Below are 20,867 nucleotides of genomic sequence, written 5' to 3' on the forward strand. Positions count from 1 at the left end.
CACCTATGGGAATGAAATTTCACATGTTAGTTATTGAATATGTGGACAACTGATATTAAAAATGGCCTCTTCCTACTGATGTTTTATCTAGGTCAGGGTACAAACTTTTTGATATCCCCCTCGTATGTGATTCATTTCCTTCCTTTTTGTGTTTACATTATAAAAATTCTTTGCTATTTTTCTTTGTATCCTTTTCCAAAGTTTTCTCATAATCTGCCATAGCTTGCATAACATCCTTTGTGACTTGATTGCAGACTAGATTATATCTACCATAGGCTTCTTTATCACCTCTTGAATGGTATTTCTTAGTTGGTATGAAAAGCCTAGTAACTTCTATGATTATTTCCTTGAAAGCTTCCCATTTAGAATTTGTTGATGGTAATTATGTCAGCAAATTCTTTAAGTAAATCCCACATCAGTACACTGTGGTCACTGCCACCTAGTGGTTCTTCTATCTGCAAATTCTTAGTACATGAATAATCACTGTTATAGCAAATAATCAGTTCAAGAGTATTACTCTCTTGTTGTCTCCCGAACATGCTGCTGTTGAAAACAGTCATCCAATAAATCCACAAAAGCCTTGCTAGTATGTGAGTGACTAATCCACAAGTCCTTTCTGTACACATTGTACCCTTTGTATTCAAATTCTGTATACCTTATATCTGAGTGACACCACCACTCTGATATCACCACAATGCTGCATTTGATGACTTGACTAGCACTCCTTATTAATCAAATTTATTTACTATGTTCCTAGCATTGTTTTACATGCAAGTATACATGCATCACCTGTTCTAACTCTTAGTTACCCTTACACAGTACCATGTATTTGCCTGTTCCATGATGATTTACATGTATTGTATGTATGTAGTGTCTTTGGTGGCCCCCCTAGACTGTTGTCCAACTCCACCTAGTATCACTGTTCTTTATAGAACGTAGTGCATGAAATGAGCCAAAAAAAAAAAAAAATGTTACACAGAGGGGGGGGGGGGTCTACTAATTTGAATGTGCCAACTGCACAAAATACCACACCCTCTGGTAATAGTGATAGACCAGAGGGTGCCAGCAATCCCGCTCCCAGATTGCCCAGGCCTGGAAGCCAGCAAAACGTACGCACACACAATAATAAAAAAAACACAAAAAATAGTAATAATAATAAATAAGTAAATAAAATAATTATAATAAAATAAATAGACTCCGTACAAATTAGTGCAAATGCATTATATTAGTACACAGCTAAACTCTGAATTAGCAAATTTTTGCAAAGGTGGCATCATTTAAGTTATATCATATTATGAATACCTTCAACGAGTTGCCATGATATTGCACTAATTCGAATAAGTAACGCTTCACCAAAGGAGAAGACTAACTTGTGCGTAGTCTAATTCTCTTGCAGCCTGAGGCATAAGCCCTTAATGCATCTTAGTCTTAATTCATCTTATACACCGTCAAGCATCTCTCATATTGGAGTTATACTTCATAACCGTTTTGCCATTAGTACATCACTAGGGTACCTACTCACCCACCGAAGAAGGCCAAATAGCCTGAAATGGTGCCATCTGGGTGGTGGTATCTGCTGAGAATAAGTAACAAGTGTCTTCTCCTTTGGTGAAGCATTACTTATTAGAAGTAGTGCAATATCATGGCAACTTGTTGTGAAGGTATTCACAATATGAGATATAACTGATAGAATATAATAGCTTAGCTTAATTTAATTTATTATGATACTCACCTTTTTATAATCTGCATTGATGTCGGAATAAATTGGATGATAATTTTAAATTAGCATGAATGAGTTAGGATTTAAAAAACAGAATAAAAATGTGCGCAAGGAAGTAGAAGTGCACGTCTTCGTCCTTGGTTGTCAGTGTTGAAATTTGAAACGATTTAAGTTATACGGTTGGAAACAGAAGGCCAATAGCCATAACAAGTGGCTTTCGTTTTACATGTCTTCAGTTGGCAATGGTAGAATGAGAGTAAAGGCGTGTATATAAGAAGACTATGTTCCCGTGATGCTCCTGGATACACGTGGGAATCTAAGGTGCATGAGATTCCAGACCGGTGCTATGTTATAGGGTAGTTTGGAATTTAATACTTGAAGAGTGGAATGGCGGCAAAACCATTCTATAACTAGGGCTTCATATTGGAAAATTTTAAAGCTGGATTTTAATTTGATAATAGGAATGGCTGAATCTACTAAGGGGGTGTGGTTGTGGGATTGAACATGTGTTGCAAATTCGGTATTGGACTGTCCTGTCCTAAAGCTATTGTAGTGGTAGTACACACGTGTGTTTGATGTTTTGGTAGAACCGTATTTTGTGGTGGTGCTACCAATGTAGCAAGCGTTACAGTTATCTTGACATTTTATTAAGTAGATGATATTATTCATGTCACTAATGTGGTAATTTTGTGTATCTTTATGTGAGTTTAATAATGAACCTAGTTTATTGTAAGATGAGAATGTAAGGGTGATATCAATACTTTTGAATAAACGGCGGAATTGGTTGGCAAAATTACTATGGTAAGGGAGGATAATACGTGGATTATTATAGGACATGCGTTTGGGTGAGTTGTTGATATTATTTTGGACTGTGATAATAGTTTGTTTGATTAATTCAATAGGATATTTCCTAGATATGAATTTACTTGTAAGATATTGTAGTTCATTATTAAGGTCATAATGTGTGGAACTGTATTTTATAGCATTGTAAATTTGATTATAAAGGACTGCTTTTTTTGTGTTGAGGGGATGATGTGATTCAAAGTGTAAGTATTTGCCCGTGTGAATATTTTTTCTGAAAATTCTTGTTCCTAGTTTTGTGTCGCTTCTGTATATAGTGAGGTTTAGGAAATTAATTTGTCCCTTTTCTTCCAATTCCATGGTATATTTTAATCTATTATGCATGGAATTAAATTTAATGAAAAGATCATTTATTGTGGATTTGTGCCCTATTAAGAGGATATCGTCAGCGTATCGTATAAATAATTTAATATCTGGGGGGTATGGTTGTAATATATGATTTTCTACGGAGGCTAGGTAAATTTCAGATGGGGGGGGGGCAGAGATCCCTAATCCCATAGGTGGGCCATAGGTTTGCTGGTAAATCTGATTAAGAAATAGGAAGTATCTGGCATCTAATAGTAAGGTTGTGAGCTCTAATATGCTATTAATTGAAAGGGAAGTGCGATTGGATAGGATTTTGTCGTCTGTCAAGAAATTACGTAAGTTTTGTAATGTTGATGGCAAATGTACATTAATGTACAATGAGACTACATCAAAAGATTCTAGGATGTCATCATTGGTTATTGTGACAGAATTTATTTTTTCAAAGGTTTGGGAGGTATTGTTTACTTTAAATTTCGAAAATTGGGTGGGGTGGGGGGAGATAATTTTAACCAGGAAGGAAGATAAATTAGTGAAAGCTGATTTGCTGAAGGATATTATGGGTCTTAGTAGGTGAGTGGGTTTATGGAGTTTCGTAATACCAAACATATGCGGTAGAATATTGTTTCGGATATTATGGGTCTTAAGGGTGTATAAATTAATTTCATTGTTGGATCTTAATTTCCTTAAAATAATGTCAAGCTTATTTTTATGTTTGGAAATAGTATATGTGTTATCCAGTTTGTATGTATCTGAATCAGAAGTATAGATTCCATTTTTTCTATATATGTGCTTTTGTTTATAATTTCTGTCACAATTTATCATGTTCTAAAATAAATTCTATCACAATAACCAGTGATGACATCCTAGCATCTTTTGATGTAGTCTCATTGTACACTGATGTACATTTGCCATCAACATTACAAAACTTACGTAATTTCTTTACAGACGACAAAACCTTATCCAATCGCACTTCCCTTTCAATTAATAGCATATTAGAGCTCACAACCTTTCTATTAGATGCCAGATACCTCCGATTTCTTAATCAGATTTACCAGCAAACCTATGGGATTAGGGATCTCAGCCCCCCCCCCATCTGAAATTTACCTAGCCTCCGTAGAAAATCATATATTACAACCATACCCCCCAGATATTAAATTATTTATACGATACGCTGACGATATCCTCTTAATAGGGCACAAATCCACAATAAATGATCTTTTCATTAAATTTAATTCCATGCATAATAGATTAAAATATACCATGGAATTGGAAGAAAAGGGACAAATTAATTTCCTAAACCTCACTATATACAGAAGCGACACAAAACTAGGAACAAGAATTTTCAGAAAAAATATTCACACGGGCAAATACTTACACTTTGAATCACATCATCCCCTCAACACAAAAAAAGCAGTCCTTTATAATCAAATTTACAATGCTATAAAATACAGTTCCACACATTATGACCTTAATAATGAACTACAATATCTTACAAGTAAATTCATATCTAGGAAATATCCTATTCAATTAATCAAACAAACTATTATCAGTCCAAAATAATATCAACAACTCACCCAAACGCATGTCCTATAATAATCCACGTATTATCCTCCCTTACCATAGTAATTTTGCCAACCAATTCCCCGTTTATTCAAACGTACTGATATCACCCTTACATTCTCATCTTACAATAAACTAGGTTCATTATTCAACTCATATAAAGATACACAAAATTACCACATTAGTGACATGAATAATATATCATCTACTTAATAAAATGTCAAGATAACTGTAACGCTTGCTACATTGGTAGCACCACCACAAAATACAGTTCTACCAAAACATCAAACACACGTGCGTACTACCACTACAATAGCTTTAGGATGGGACAGTCCAATACTGAATTAGCAACACATGTTCAATCCCACAACCACACCCCCTTAGTAGATTCAGCCATTCCTATTATCAAATTAAAATCCAGCTTTAAAATTTTCCAATATGAAGCCCTAGTTATAGAATGGTTTTGCCGCCATTCCACTCTTCAAGTATTAAATTCCAAACTACCCTATAACATAGCACCGGTCTGGAATCTCATGCACCTTAGATTCCCACGTGTATCCAGGAGCATCACGGGAACATAGTCTTCTTATATACACGCGTTTACTCTCATTCTACCATTGCCAACTGAAGACGTGTAAAACGAAAGCCACTTGTTATGGCTATTGGCCTTCTGTTTCCAACTGTATAACTTAAATCGTTTCAAATTTCAACACTGACAACCAAGGACGAAGACGTGCACTTCTACTTCCTTGCGCACATTTTTATTCTGTTTTTTAAATCCTAACTCATTAATGCTAATTTAAAATTATCATCCAATTTATTCCAAGATCAATGCAGATTATAAAAAGGTGAGTATTATAATAAATTAAATTAAGCTAAGCTATTATATTGTGTCAGTTATAAATGGTACTTTAAGAGATCTACAATTTTCGAATTATGAGATATAACTTAAATGATGCCACCTTTGCAAAAATTTTCTAATTTTTTTTTTTTTTTTTTTGATTTGGTAGTTGTTGGCGCATCGGCTTCTATGGCCATATTGCACCTCCCAAGGTTTTTTGCAGTACTTTGATCCAAGCCCGAGGCGGGAATCGAACCCGCGACCTTGGGTTGCCGGGCAGGTACTTTACCCACTCGGCTAGCCCGGTCGGCTTTTCTAATTCAAGCCTTCAACATTATCTGTCTATCTTGCAAGTAATTATAAATTACTCTATACAACAAATTTGTGCATTGTAAAGTGCATCTTAATGCATACAAAATACTTGGAAACCAGACACTTTCAAAGGCCCCTTCAAAGTCAATAAATATGACTAATTCATATTTATGTGAAGACTGTTCAATATGTGTTATCAAATCTCTTATAGCATCTACTGCAGAAAAACCTTTGAAGAAACCACATTGGTTTACAAACTTAAAATTCCTTTCATACAGCAATGAGCTTAATTTTTAAAACAATAATCTTTCATAGAACTTGCCCAAATTGGCCAAAAAAGAAATTGGCCTATATCCCCGAAGGTCATGTAATCTTTTCCCAGCTTTCTTTAATAACTTTAACAATGCTAACTTCTAAAATCCAGGAAAGACACCTTCTAAATATCACTTGTTATACATATTTAGCATTATCAACAAAATAAATACATATTTAGCATTATCAGAGTATAAATCAAAACATTTTAGTATTACACTGTTTTCAACCAAGTCAGGACCAGGGCATTTATTAACATTAAGTTGTATAGCCACAATTTTCAAATCATCATAAGTAAATAAAGAATCATCTTCAGGTCCAGTATAAGACAAGTTATCCAGTCTAGTCTTAACCTGTTCCTGAGTATCATTTTCAATGTCATCATTAGGAAACAGCTTGCCAGTAACCACAGTAATAGTGGTATCCCAATAAACTGTCTCCACATTTTCAACAATAATAGTATTAAAAATATTATTACTAGCTAACTTATTTGTCAGGATCTTATAAATAAGACCCCATTGGTCATTATTACCTGCAGTTAAAACTAAATCCCTCCAAACCTTAATTTTACTGTCATAATTTTTTTTTACTATATATCACCCCTTTTTATATATATATATATATATATATATATATATATACTTCATTGAAATGATCAGCCTCATGCATCCCTCACCTCTTATACCTCTGGTCAGTTTTCGTAGATCCAAATACTTCCCTCTGTAATACTGATAATTCAGCAGTCCACCATGGGACTTGCTTATTAACTACCCCCTTTTTTTTTTTTTTTTTTCCTTTTTGGAAGCATAACATGGTGCTCTAAATAAAGAATTTTGTACATACATTGAATATTCCACTGCATATAACAAATTTAATGTTTGTATTTTATCACTACTAAAGTCATTCTCTAAAGACTAACTTTAACCCAATTAATCTTATAGGAAAATCTTTTAAACTCTTCTATAATAACCATTAGAAATGCCAATATTATCCTGTAAATTAATAATAAAAGAAAGAGCTCTGTGATCACTATTAGTACAAGTATCATCCACATACTAATTTAAAATTCTCTTAACTATACCAAGTGTTGCAATTGTGACATCAATGTTTGAGGAACCCCTCAAGTTATCAAAAGTGGTAGGTTTACCCCCCCCCCCCCCATATGAACTACACAGAAATCATTGGATATAATAAAATCTTCTACAAAAGTACCTCTAGTATCCAAAATATTACTGTACCACAAGTGAGATTTAGCATTAGCATCCATACAAAAAATGATATTGTTACATCGAACAACATTTAATACATTTTCCATGTAAATTATTGATTGGTGTATCTCACTATTTGGAGGACAATACTGTGAGACTAAATAGAATGAAAGCAGTGGTGTGGAAACATAAATACAAACTCCTTCAGCTAAACTTAAGCTAGACAGAACTGTTACATTTAAATTACTGTTAAGCACAACAACAGCAATCTTAGGTTTACCATTATCAACTTGCACCACATTAGCTTTTACTGGAAATCCTACAACTCTATGTTTCCCCTCCTGCACACAATAATATGGTTCTTGTAAACAAAGAATATCAGTTTTTATTTCACTAGACACAATCCTAATTTCATCCATAACACTACGTGACCTTTGAAAATTCAACTGCAATATGCTAATAGTTCCATCAATTACATCAATAGCATTGGAATGTAATACTCTAGCTACAGTTGTTGGACCAAGATTAGCCATATTTTCCCTTAACCTTGCAATTTCTAAAGCTCGTGTATATTCAGGGGAATGAGAATCACACAAGGAATGATTAGCCTCCTTCCCTCTTCTCTTACAGTTGTCACATCTAGGTTGCTGCTCTTTATGTGGGCAGTCAACAAATAAATGTCCAGTCTCAGCACAATGTCCACAAGATAAATTTTTACTTTACTTGTGCATACTTGAAATTGGTCAGACAATATCTCTCAATGAACCCCTGCTGTGACTGAAGTATAACTGCACTCCTGTCTACCCGGTACTGCATTACTCTTTAACCAGTGAATCCATTAGATTCCCTGGAACAGAAATTAACAGATCTGTAATTAGCATTAGCATTAGTAGAGGCATTTGATGCAAGAAAGCAAGCTTATGCAGCATCAGCCAAAAAAAAAAAAAATAAATAAATAAAAAATAACCACTTCACTTCACCCCTCTGTTCGTTCGAAATACCGGTCCAGCTAAGCCTTAAACTTATTCAGGCTATCAACCTCAATGACAAGGGATGGAAGTCTGTTCCACCAACCAACCACCCGCTGGCTAAAGGCAAATTTCCTCACGTCTATCCTACATCTGTCTTTCCTCAATTTGAATTTATGCCCTCTCAGGTGATTATTCTGAGCAAGAGGAAGAATCCCATCAGCATTGAGCATGCTCAAACCATTCAAGGCTTTATATACACATCAATCAGATCACCTCGCAGATGCCTAGTTTCCAGACACTGTAATTTGCAAAACTTAAGCCTTTCTTCGTAAGAGCAACCCTTTGTTCCATTCATTAATCTTGCTGCCCTTCTCTGTACTCGTTCCAGCAGCTCTATATATTTCTTGAAATGAGGCCTCCAGACTTGTATATAGTACTCTAGGTGTGGCCTGACCATTGCCTTATACAAGGGAATAATCACCTCCTTATCCCTGTTAGAAAAATTCCTATATATCATCGACAATACACCATGAGCTACTCTTGCAGCCTGTCTGCAATGCTCAGAAAATTTCATATCTGCCTGCACAACCACCCCCAGGCCCCTTTCATTCTTTACCACTGTCAGTGCAGTACCACAGAGTTGATACATTGCTCTGGGGTTGCTGTTTCCCATGTGTAGTACTTTACATTTGTCAATGTTAAACTTCATTTGCCACCTCTCAGCCCATCTGCTCAACCTTTCCAGATCCTGTTGCAGTAGCATAGTGTCAGTAGTGTCCTTGACAACCCTGCCAACCTTCGTATCGTCTGCAAACTTGGACATTAAGCTTGATATACCATCATCAATATCATTTATAAATACAGAAAACAATAATGGACCCAATAGTGAACCCTGAGGGACTCCACTAATAACATTAGTCCACGATGAGCAGTGTCCATTGATTACCACTCTGTCTTCTCCCCCTCAACCACCCCTTTATCCATAGCAGCAATTTGCCTCCAATGCCGGCACCTCCGTAGCCAGGTGGAGAGGAGCAGCAGTGGGTAGCACATGCTTCTTGATTAGACCGGGGTTCAAGCCCGTCACCACCAAATACGGAGGATGCGGAAAGGTCAGAGAATGACCACCGCATATCCCGGAGCAATATGGCCTTAGTTGCTAATGCTCCTAAAATCCAAATAACAAGCCTCCAATGCCACACTGCTCCAATTTGTGCAGCAGTCTTCCATGTGCATCAGTATCAAAAGCCTTTCTAAGAACCAAGTATATAATATCAAAGTTATTCCCTGCATCCAGTTCTTTTGTGACTGCATAATAGTATCCAATCAAATTGGTCAGGCAAGACTTCCCCTTAACAAAACCATGCTGTGTCTGAGCTATAATTGAAGTCTTGTCTAGATGACCCTGCAGTGCTTCTTTAACCAGTGCCTCCATTAATTTTCCGGAAACAGAAGTTAAACTAACAAGTCTATAATTACTTGTGTTGGCCTTTGATCCTCCCTTGTGAATTGGGGTCACATTTGCACCCAGTCCATGGGTACTTCCCCTGAGTCCAAGGAAGCTCTCATAATTATGGCTAGGGGTTTGCTTACTTCCTTTGCTGCCTCCTTTAATATAACTGGATAGATCCCATCCACCCCAGGTGCCTTTCTTGTATTTATCTTCAACAATTTCTCCTCCACTTTACTCTCAGTTATTACAAGATTCTCTAGCTTACTGCCAGAGTTGAATACGCCTCTGGCATTCCCCTCGCTGAATAACTCCTCATGTGTGAATGTCGATGCAAAATATTCATTTAGTTTGTTAGCTACCTGAGCAGGATCATCAACAGTTGACCCATCGATATCAAGTGGACCAATCTGATTCATCCCCTTCCTTCTAGAGTTTACATAAGTAAAGAACTCTTTGCTGTTTTTCTTTGCATCCCTTGCCAAAGATTTCTCGTAATCTGCCTTCACCTGCCTAACCTCCTTTGTAACTTGGTTACATATCAACTTGTATCTATCATAGGCTTCTGTGTCACGTGTTAATTTGTATGTATCCCGTGCATTTTTCTTCTCTGCCATATGTCTCATTAGTTCATCTGACATCCATTTAGGCCTGAACCTTGAACAATATTTTTTAGTTGGTATGTAAAGCCTAGTAGCTTCCAAGATAATTTCTTTGAATGCTTCCCATTTTGAATTTGCTGTTGGTAACATCATCAGTTGGTCCCTCTGTATAGAATTTAAATACTGTCTCAGACCATCGTAGTCGCCTTTACGAAAGCAATAACCCTTCCCTTTACCCCTGATGGTAGTTACCTCCTTGAGTAAATCCCACTTCAGCACACTGTTATCACTGCCACCTAGTGATTCCTCAAGATTCTTAGTGCATGAAGAATCCCTACTGATAATCAACTTTCCGTTTTGAGAAATCTTGTCCTGCTCAATCAGCTTCAACTTCTCGAAAATCTGCTACCAATTCCTTAAATGCCGATCTTCAGGTAATTCTCCAGTGGGGCAAAGACAACTTAGTTGATTTCAACCCTTCTAAAACTCAGTCTTGTCTTATATCTCGCAAAAAGGATTCTTCTGCTCCTATGCTTATCTTTAGTGACACCCCAATTTCTAGGCAAAAGGATATATCTCTTTTGGGGATTACCCTGACTTCTAATCTCTCTTGGCACAAGCACATTACAAATATTGCTTCCTCTGCATCTAAAAAACTTGGTTTTCTCTTTCGCTCTTGACGTTACTTTTCTTCCAAACAGCTGCTCACTCTGTATAAATCGCAAATCCGCCCTGCCATGGAATATTGTTCCCACATTTGGGGTGGTGCCCCCAAAACCTCTCTCAGGCTTCTTGATTCCATTCAGAAGAGGGCAGTTAGGTTAATTAATGATTCATCTCTAACAGAGTCTCTCCACTCGCTTTCTCATAGACGTACTGTTTCTGCTGCATGCCTCTCCTACAGATATTTCCATGGGCGCTGTTCTTCTGAATTGGCTTCTATAATTTCCGCTCTCTCTTTCAAAACAGTCCGAACACGTGCCGCCACCAGCCAACATCCATTTACTGTCCAACTTCAAACCCACAGAACCACCTTTTCATCTTCCTCATTTATTCATTCAACTGCCGTTTTCTGGAACAACCTTCCTTCATACGTATTTCCTGAAAATTGCAATCTACAGAAGTTCAAGTCCAATGTCAACAAATATCTTTTTTCGTCTTCTCAACCTCCAACCCAAGCACGGTACTAAGTACTATAGGTTCTAATACCTCTCGTGTTTGGGGTTCACATAAAAAAAAAAAAAAAATCAAATCAAGAGTATTACTCCCTCTAGTTGCCTCCCGAACATGCTGATGCAGAAAACAATCATCCAATAAATCCACAAAAGCCTTGTTAGTGTGTGAGTGATCAGCCCCCAAATTCCAGTCAATATCTGGGAAATTAAAATCCCTCATTATAAGACTCTCTGATTTACTGGCCCACTCTATTTCCCTGTACAATTTCTTATTATACTCATCAGAGTCATTAGGCCTATAGCCCACTCCTACTCTCAATTTTGATCTCCCAATGCTTATGTCACACCAAACTGACTCGACACTGCTCTGTCTAGCAATGTCGACTGGCTTCGCTTCCTTGGATTTTATGTATTTCTTAACTAATAGCATAACCCCTCCTCCCTTCCTGTCCTGTCTATCCCTTCTGTAGAAATTGTACTCCCCAAATTCCAGTTCTGCATTCCTTATATCTGTGTGACACCACTTCTCTGAAATCCCCACAATATCTGCCTTTGATGTTTTGAGCAATACCTCAAATTCATCAAATTTATTTACTGAACACCTAGCATTGGTGTACATGCAAGTATACATGCACCTGTTCTTTTTCTTAGCTACCCTAACACAATCCATGTGTTTACTTTTACCCCAATGATTCCCAGCAGTCTCTGAAATATCCTGCATCTTATTTTCCAGGCTGCAGCTCATTCCAATAGAAGCAGTGCAAGAATCACTTTCACCTCTGCCAGTGGCTACTATTAATCTATTAGTCCTTGTATCCCCCCCCCAATCTAGCAGTTTTCCAACCCACCTAACACTGCCTCGATAGCATCATCTTGCACCATTTCTATTTAAGTGTATCCCATCGCTGTAGAAGCAGTCTCTCCTGTTAACAAGTAATTACTTATGTTCCTCTTTGACCTTCATTACTTAAAAAATATTATTAAAAAACAGCATAGTGGCATGGTGTTTGGGTAAGGTGCCACCTGTGGTTTCCTACATTTGTGCCGTCAATACTCTTGTGATGAATACAGAACCTCAGCACTTGAAACATTTATTCACAACAGTAAAATGGCTCTACCTATGGGAAGAGTACCCAAAAAAGTCTGTCATTTTCCAATATACACTTCAAAAATTTAGGTAAAAGTCCTACAACCCAATTTGACATTTTTAACTTAGAACCAGTGTTGAAGCAGAAACTCATTCCTTCTTTAATTTTTGTTCACTAAAGCCATGCTCTTTTGGGTTCTTAGATAATATATCCTCCAAGAACATAAGTCGGACAATACTGTGAATGTAATAAATTATAATAGTTGGATTTGTAGTCTTTATTTTGTCATGCTTATCTCTTTTGAAAATAAAGACTCAGATCCAATTAATTTATTCAAGTCACTAGTTGTTTGAGATTCAATCAGAACTCCTTTATTTCTCACCATTCTGAAATTCCTTATTTTAATTTCTTTAAAATCCTGTTTTAAGGTACTTACTACAGCATCTCTGACATCCTGACTTGAGCCGTATTGATCACCTTCCCCAGCCCTTAAAATAATTGTTGTATTCTGCCTTGCTTTGAATAATTTCCCCTCCCTTCCAAAATCACTTCCATAAACTTTTTCCTTTTTAGACTGGTCTTCCAGCACTTCTTGCGAAGTATTTAATTTCACTTTGTCTGCATAAGTAGGTAGGTTGATCAACTTGCACAACGGGATAAGATTGAGTTCTTACTATATCGTCGAACAATCCAGCACGTAATTCTAACTCCTCGGCTCTAGTTTTAAATCTTTCATTATCTATAACAAGAGCAGTAGATATGGTCTCCTTATCAATCAACTTATTTAGGACAAATCGAAGTATCCTTGGTAATCTTGTTGGATTCACTAGTCATGCAATCTACAATTTGCTTCTTAAGTCTGGTCATTAACTCATATATGCTTGATACATTATAATATTTACTTCTTTGTTCATAGATATTGCTAACCACAATGTCACACACTCTGATATTTATACCCACACACTTTCTTCCACACACTTCCAGAGTCACTATAAAAACTGTCCATTTCCACGTTGAAATTATCAGCCTGAAAATCTGAAAAATCACAAAGCTTAGCTCCACGATCAATTTCTAAATCATCTATATCACCCTCAATAACCTGAGCTCCTTGTTCACTAAAATTAATATCTCTGACTTCAAGTACATCCTGCAAACATTACTTTTAACATTAGGCACTTATAGAAACACTTGCACCAGCTCCTTCAGTAACCACTTTAGCAGCAGGTATTATACTACCTTTAGTTGATTTTCCTTTCAGGTATTTTCTATCTAATATCTTTTTCACTGAGTCACCCTGTAACCTTGGAACTCTAGATGAAAGGAGACTCTCCATGCTTCTATATTTATCCAAGGGGGCTCACATCTGATGAGTATGGGCTTGACAAATCCAGGGTCCTGAGCTGAATATCATCATTCTTCTCTTTCTTGGTGATTCCCTTCTACTTTCTCTCTCTCTCTCTCTCTCTCTCTCTCTCTCTCTCTCTCTCTCTCTCTCTCAGGGTAACGTGGGAATTTTTTTTTTTTTTGGCTGGTGCAGCATAAGCCTCAGGCTTCCTTGCACCATATGGCTAATAATAATATGAACCCAATAGGAATTTAAACTAATATCTTTTTCACTGAGTCACCCTGTAATCTTGGAACTCTAGATGGAAGGGGGAAAGCTTCCCACTCCTCTCCCCCTCACCTACACTTCTAACATTTTTCCTGGTGCTATGTTTATTCTTCTTGCTTCTATATGAAAGCAGATGAGCCCAATAGCAATTAAAACCAAATCATTTAAATCAACAAGGCTGCTTTCCAATCTCCAGAGGTAATTATATCACCAATTGCTATCTCACCAATTAGTATATTCTTCTAACTTATATTTGTAAAAAAAAATAGTCCTGTGATCACCTTTGCTCCAAAACTTAATAATCCTACAATAATAGGAATAAGACTACAACTCCTCCTCATCAATAAGCACAAAATGTACTTACAATTAGTATTAGTAACGGCCGCATGGTGCAAGAAAGCCTATGGCTTATGCTGCACCAGCCAAAAAAAAAAAAAAAAAAATCCGAACAAAACAATGATAAAAACAAAAAATAAATAAATAACTAAATAATAATAATTAATAAATAAAAAATAAATAAAATAAAAAGGAAATTAAACCTATCATCCTATGCGCTTCCCTTACCCGAAAGTACTATCCAGATGACCTTTGAATGTCCCCAAACTGTCGGCCTCTACCACCCATGAAAGCAACTTATTCCAGTAATTTATAACTCGCTGGCTAAAATAGAACTTCCTGCAGTCCAATCTAAACATTTCCCCCCATAACTTGAATTTATGTCCCCTAGTTTTAGCATCATTTATAATCTTGAAAATTTTGTCCTCATTCATTTTACTGATGCCTCTCAGCGCCTTAAACACCTCAATCAAATCTCCTCTAAGGTATCTAGTTTCCAAACTCTACAACCCACATATTCAAAGTCTTTCTTCATAAGGACGCCCTTTTGCCGATCTCACCAGGCGAGTTACCCTTCTTTGCACCCTTTCAAAAAGCTCGATGTCTTTCTTTAGGTGTGGTCTCCATACTTGAACACAGTATTCCAAGTGTGGTCTAACATAAGCCTTATACAATGGGATTATCACGTCCCTATCTCTACTTGCAAAAGTTCGATAGATCATCGATAGGACACCATGGGCCTTCCTTGCAACCTGTTTACAATGCTCAGAGAATTTCATGTCTGACCGTATCGTAACACCCAAGTCCCTTTCCTCCAGTACTGGGTTTAGTTGAACTCCACCAAGTGAATAAGTTATTTTGGGATTACTGTTTCCCAGGTGTAATACCTTACACTTTGTTGGATTAAAGCACAGCTGCCATTTTTCTGACCATTCTTGAAGTCTATCTAGGTCTCTCTGAAGAAGCTCAGCTTGACAGTGATCATTAACTACTCTACCAATTTTAACATCATCTGCAAATTTAGACATCACGCCCTCTATCCCTTCGTCAATGTCGTTTATGAAAATTAAAAACAACAGTGGTCCTAATACTGATCCTTGGGGAACCCCACTTCTTACATCAACCCAATCTGAGGAATAGCCATTTATCACAACCCTCTGCCTCCTGCCCTGAAGCCATCCTTCTATCCATCTAAGGATTTTTCCAGTGATTCCAACCTGTTCCAGCTTATAAAGCAACCGCTCATGTGGGACTGAGTCAAAAACTTTGCTGAAATCTAAATAAACAATGTCAAAATTATTCCCTAAATCCAGCTCGTGAGTGACCCTTTCGAAATAGCGAACCAGATTTGTTAAACATGATTTTCCCTTTACAAAACCATGCTGAGTATCCTTGAGAATTTCAATTCGATCCAAATGATCTTGAATTCCACCCTTGATCATTGCCTCCATGATTTTCTCTACTACTGAAGTCAGACTGACAGGTCGATAATTTCCAACTTCACTTTTAGAGCCACCCTTATGTATGGGAGATACATTTGCAATTTTCCAATCCAAGGGAATCTCCCCAGAGTCTAGTGATGCTCGCATAATTAGCCTCAATGGTTCAATGCACTCGCTTGCAGCCTCTCTTAAGATTATAGGGTATATTCCATCAACTCCAGGAGCCTTACTGGTCTGTAGGCTCGAAAGTTTTTTCATTAAATAATCTTGCGAAATTTCAATATCATTAATTACATATTTTTTAACTTTGCTCCCACAATTTCCCATTGCCACAAAAGGCTTTTCATTTGTAAATATCGATGCAAAATAACTGTTGAGTTCATCTGCAACGGCACCTGGTGTATTTATTACTATCCCCTATCCCTTCATTACTTCAACAGTTACTCAACACTTCAATATTGCTGCTGCCATGGCAGCCAGCATGTTTCAATATCACTGCAAACTTGCCAAAAATTTTTACAGTTCGTTGCCTTTAGCTCAAATTAAGCTTTACAAATTAGCATAAATGGTTAACAGGGTTAATTAAACAATACAAACTTGTTATAAACTGAAAATAACTCAAATAATTACGGAAAATACAATAATATTAGTATTAGCAAAGGCACATGATGCAAGAAAGCAAGCTTATATAGCATCAGCCCCCCCCCCCCCCCCCCCCCCCCACACACACACACATACTCTTCTTGCTCCAAATATTTGTCTAGTTCTGCCTTGGTTCTATTTAAGCTATCAACTTCTGCAACGACAGATGGAAGTTTTTTCCAGCAATCAACCACCTGCTGGCTAAAGGCAAGCTTCCGCACATCTATCCTACAACTGTTTTTCTTCAATTTGAATTTATACCCTCTCAGGCGATTATTCTGAGCAAGAGGAAGGATCCCATCAGCATTGAACATGCTCAAACCATTCAAGGCGTTATACACCTCAATCAGATAACCTTGCAGGTGCCTAGTCTCCAGACACTGTAATTTGCAAAACTTAAGCATTTCTTCGTAAGAGCAACCCTTTGTTCCATTCACTAATCTTGTTTCCCTTCTCTGTGCTCATTCCAACAGCTCTACATACTTCTGAAATTAGGCCTCCATACCTGTATACAGTACGCAAGGTGTGGCCTGACCATCGCCTTATACAAGGGGATAATCACCTTATCCCTGCTAGAAAATTTCCTGTAGATCATTGAAAGACACCATGAGCTACTCTTGAAGCCCATCTGCACTGCTCAGAGAACTTCATATCTGCCTGCACAATTACCCCCAGGTCCTTTTCACTCTCTACCACTGTCAGTGCAGTACCACACAGTTAATATGTTACTCTAGGGTTATTTGTCCCCATATGCAGTACTTTACATTTGTCAATATTAAACTTCAGTTGTCACCTCTCAGCCCACCTGTTCAACTTTTCTAGATCCTGTTGCAGCAGCAGCATACTGTCATTAGTGTCATTAATAACCATGCCAACCTTCGTATCATCTGCAAACTTGGATATTATGCCTGATATCCCATCATCAATATCATTAATAAATACAAAAAACAACAATGGGCCCAACACTGAAACCTGGGGGACTCCACTAATAACATTTGTCCAAGAAGAGCAGTGTCCATTGATTACCATTCTCTGTCTTCTCCCACTCAACCATCCCTTTATCCATAGCAGCAATTTGCCTCCAGTGCCACACTGCTCCAATTTGTGCAGCAGTCTTCCATGTTCAACAGTATCAAAAGCCTTTCTAAGATACAAATATATGATATCAAAATTATTCTTTGCATCCAGTTTCTTTGTGACTACATCATAGTATCCAGTCAAATTGGTCAGACAAGACTTCCCCTTAACAAACCCATGCTGTGTCCGAGCTATAACTGAAGTCATGTCTAGATGATCGTGCAATGCTTCTTTAACCAGTGCCTCTATTAATTTCCCTGGAACAGAAGTTAAACTAACAGGTCTGTTATTATCTGTCTCCCTTTGATCCTCCTTTGTGGATTAGGGTCACATTTGCACATCTCCAGTCCATGGGTACCTCCCCTGAGTCCAAGGAAGCTCTCATAATTATGGCTGAGGGTTTGCTTACTTCTTTTGCTGCCTCCTTTAATATAACTGGATAGATTCCATCCACCCCAGGTGCCTTTCTTATGTTTATCTTCGACAATTTCTCATCCACTTTTCTCTCAGTTATTACAAGATTATCTAGCTTACTGCCAGAGTTTAATGCATCTGTGGCATTCCCCTCCCTGAATAACTCTTCATGTGTGAATGTAGCTGCAAATATTCATTTAGTTTGTTAGCTACCTGAGCAGGATCATTAACAGTTGTTTACTCCCATTCTTAATATCTTTAGTTCCAATGTGTATAATGGTATCACCTCTTGTGCCTTTAAAAGATTGCATCTGCATCTGCTCTACATCTTCCACATTTTCCCCCAGAAGATATACCCTGGTTCCATTTCGTCTAACCTTTTTGTACAATCTCTTTCCTGTTTCCTTGAAAATAGTCAACAACAATAGACACCTCCTGTGGAACCATCATATTCAGCCCTGGGGCATTGCCGCTGTGTTGCCCGAAGCTCATGTGCGAGCTCTGGTGGTGCCTCCGTATCCAGGTGGGCAGAAGAAGCAGTGCGTAGCACATGCTTCTTGATTAGACCAGGGTTCGGCCCATGACCACCAAATGTGGAGGACGTGGAAAGGTCAGCGAGTGACCACCGCATATCCCTGCACCAATATAGCCTTAGTTGCTAATGCTCCTAAAAATCAAATAACAAACAAACAGCGAGATCTGGCATTGAGTTGGGTAGCTGAGAACTTGATGTGCTTCCCATTTTAATACCTTCAAGGTATTCTTTTAATAACATAAGTACTATACTGTTTAAAGCCCATTTTACAGAGTCATATTGTGATGGCATAAATTCAAACAAAAATGTTTTACTATTTTACATGATTTCATGATTTATGATTAACAATTAATATCTCAGAAATAAGACTTTCCAGTCATATTAATAGAGAAACCTTTCTTCTTATATTTAGTTGTATTAGATGCTCCACATTTGTTCTGTGCTATTTTGAAACACCTGGTGTGTATACATGTGGTTTTTTAAGTATTAGCATAGGCTCAAAAAAATGAAATAAACAAACTACAGTTGGCAAGGGATAGGGAAACTACAGTTAGTGTCCACACCTGTTATAATAGTGTTTCAGAAATTCTGCTCAGATCGTTCTTTTGAAACTTTGAACCACTTTGCACATGCTGGTACTTGTAATTGTACTTGTTTTTCATTACACTTATTTATATCCTTATCCAGCTATATGTGTATGTATGTATAGCTAATAAAAGAATATATTTAATTTATATATATATAATGAATATATTAACAATAAAGAAATTTATATAATATATTTCATTAGCTATGTATATGGGTGTATACTTTGTTTTATTTTTACAGATTATATATGCAACTCTCACTAGAGATAGTAATGGCTTAGGCTTTAGTATTGCTGGAGGTAAAGGGGCCCCTTGTTATAAAGAAGGCAGCAGTGTAAGTGTAATTAATTCCTTGTTATAAAGAAGGCAGCAGTGTAATTAATGTTAAAAATGTTCTTGTTATGTTGAATGCAGATACTTTTTCACTTTCTAGTTCAAATTTAATTGTCTGATTCCTATTATTCTGATATGAATCAATCAAGTGAATCTAAGTTTTTAACAGTTTTCACGAAATACAGAAATCCCTTGCCAACCACAGGGGATATGTTCCCGGAAAGTACCACATTTGGCAAAACTGCAGTTGACAAGACCAAGATTCAAAAAACAAAGGGGGGGTTAGGGAAGCAATAAAAAATGCCAGTAAAATATATAAAGAAACACAGCAAACTTAATTTTCCATTTATTATAAAGCATAAAAATGATGATGAGGTTCATAATGCAATAAGAAAAGATAAGAACGAAGTGATGCATACAAGATAGAAAATTAACTATCCTCCAAGTTGCTTCTTCATTTGATATGGTGACATTTTGTTGGATTCAGCCTCAGTGGCTGATTTTTTTCATTAAAAATTCCAAGAATGGATGATTAACTCATTTTTACTTGTCTGTTCTTGTCTGTGCTTCCTTATAAGTCTTCAATAATTCTTCCAATCCTCACTTGAAATTTAAGCTGTACTCTGTAACCAGATCAGTTTCCATAAAATGGTCAGCCACTGGCATTCCTGTTTTTTAGATGGGTGAGCACGAGGGAAAAGAATACTCTATACCTCATCACCCATGATGATGAGGTCTAGAATATTCTTAACATGGCAGACAGTACAGGAACCAGTAGCAGGAAGTGATCACAGAGTTCTACGGTGGACGATGAAGAGAAAGAGGCAGCAGTAGTTAAAGGCAAAGGAATGGGTTATAATTTCAGGAAAGGAAGTTACGATGCCTTAAGGTGCTACAGGGCCTCTATTGACTGGGTAGATATTTCACAAAGAGTGAATACAATTGACTTATGGTATACCTTTAAAACACTAATCACAGAAGCCTTGAATGCTTATATACCATTAAAAAAAATACTCCATGAGGCGGGGCCCAGGTGCCAAGCAATTATTAGTGGAACCAAGCGATCTCTATATTGTGTGCAAAGCAAATAATTTTCTTTAGGTTTTAAATACACTTCTTTATTTATTTGTATTATGAAACTTTTGCACTACAAGAAGTAGGCAGAGTTCCAGGAAGGAAATTTTCCTTTCTGTTTCTTGTTAATCTTACTAACTAAACTAACTCAGCCGCTTGGTTACCCTTGTGGCACTGCTCCTGCCTCCCCATGGTAACCTGGAAAGAAAAGCTATCTTTCCAGGGCTAAAAGGAGAAAAATGATCTCCCCTACAGGATCTATGGATCCTAATATGGCTACTCATGACATAGAAGACTCTAATTCATGCAGTGCTAAATGTCAGAAAAACTGAAATTTAGCACCTTGCACCTTGTATTGCATTCTATCCAAGAACAGTCTCTAGGTAGTCTCTCGCCTTTTAAAATTCAG

The 20,867-nt window shown here is 37.2% G+C and overlaps 1 protein-coding gene across 7 annotated transcripts in view; it reads left to right on the forward strand.

Moving 5' to 3' along the window:
- Positions 1-20,867, forward strand: part of scrib (scribble planar cell polarity protein) — a 1,177,936-nt gene that overhangs the window by 502,195 nt on the left and 654,874 nt on the right. For all 7 annotated transcript variants that reach the window (XM_090386364.1, XM_090386369.1, XM_090386366.1 and 4 more), the window contains exon 21: positions 19,293-19,385. In XM_090386364.1, the coding sequence (XP_090242490.1) occupies positions 19,293-19,385 (93 nt within the window). The remainder of the gene's footprint in view (positions 1-19,292; positions 19,386-20,867) is intronic.

Source organism: Mastigoproctus giganteus, chromosome 12 (genome assembly GCF_048544385.1).
Source record: "Mastigoproctus giganteus isolate SK-2022 chromosome 12, ASM4854438v1, whole genome shotgun sequence".
Lineage (NCBI taxonomy): Eukaryota > Metazoa > Arthropoda > Arachnida > Uropygi > Thelyphonidae > Mastigoproctus > Mastigoproctus giganteus.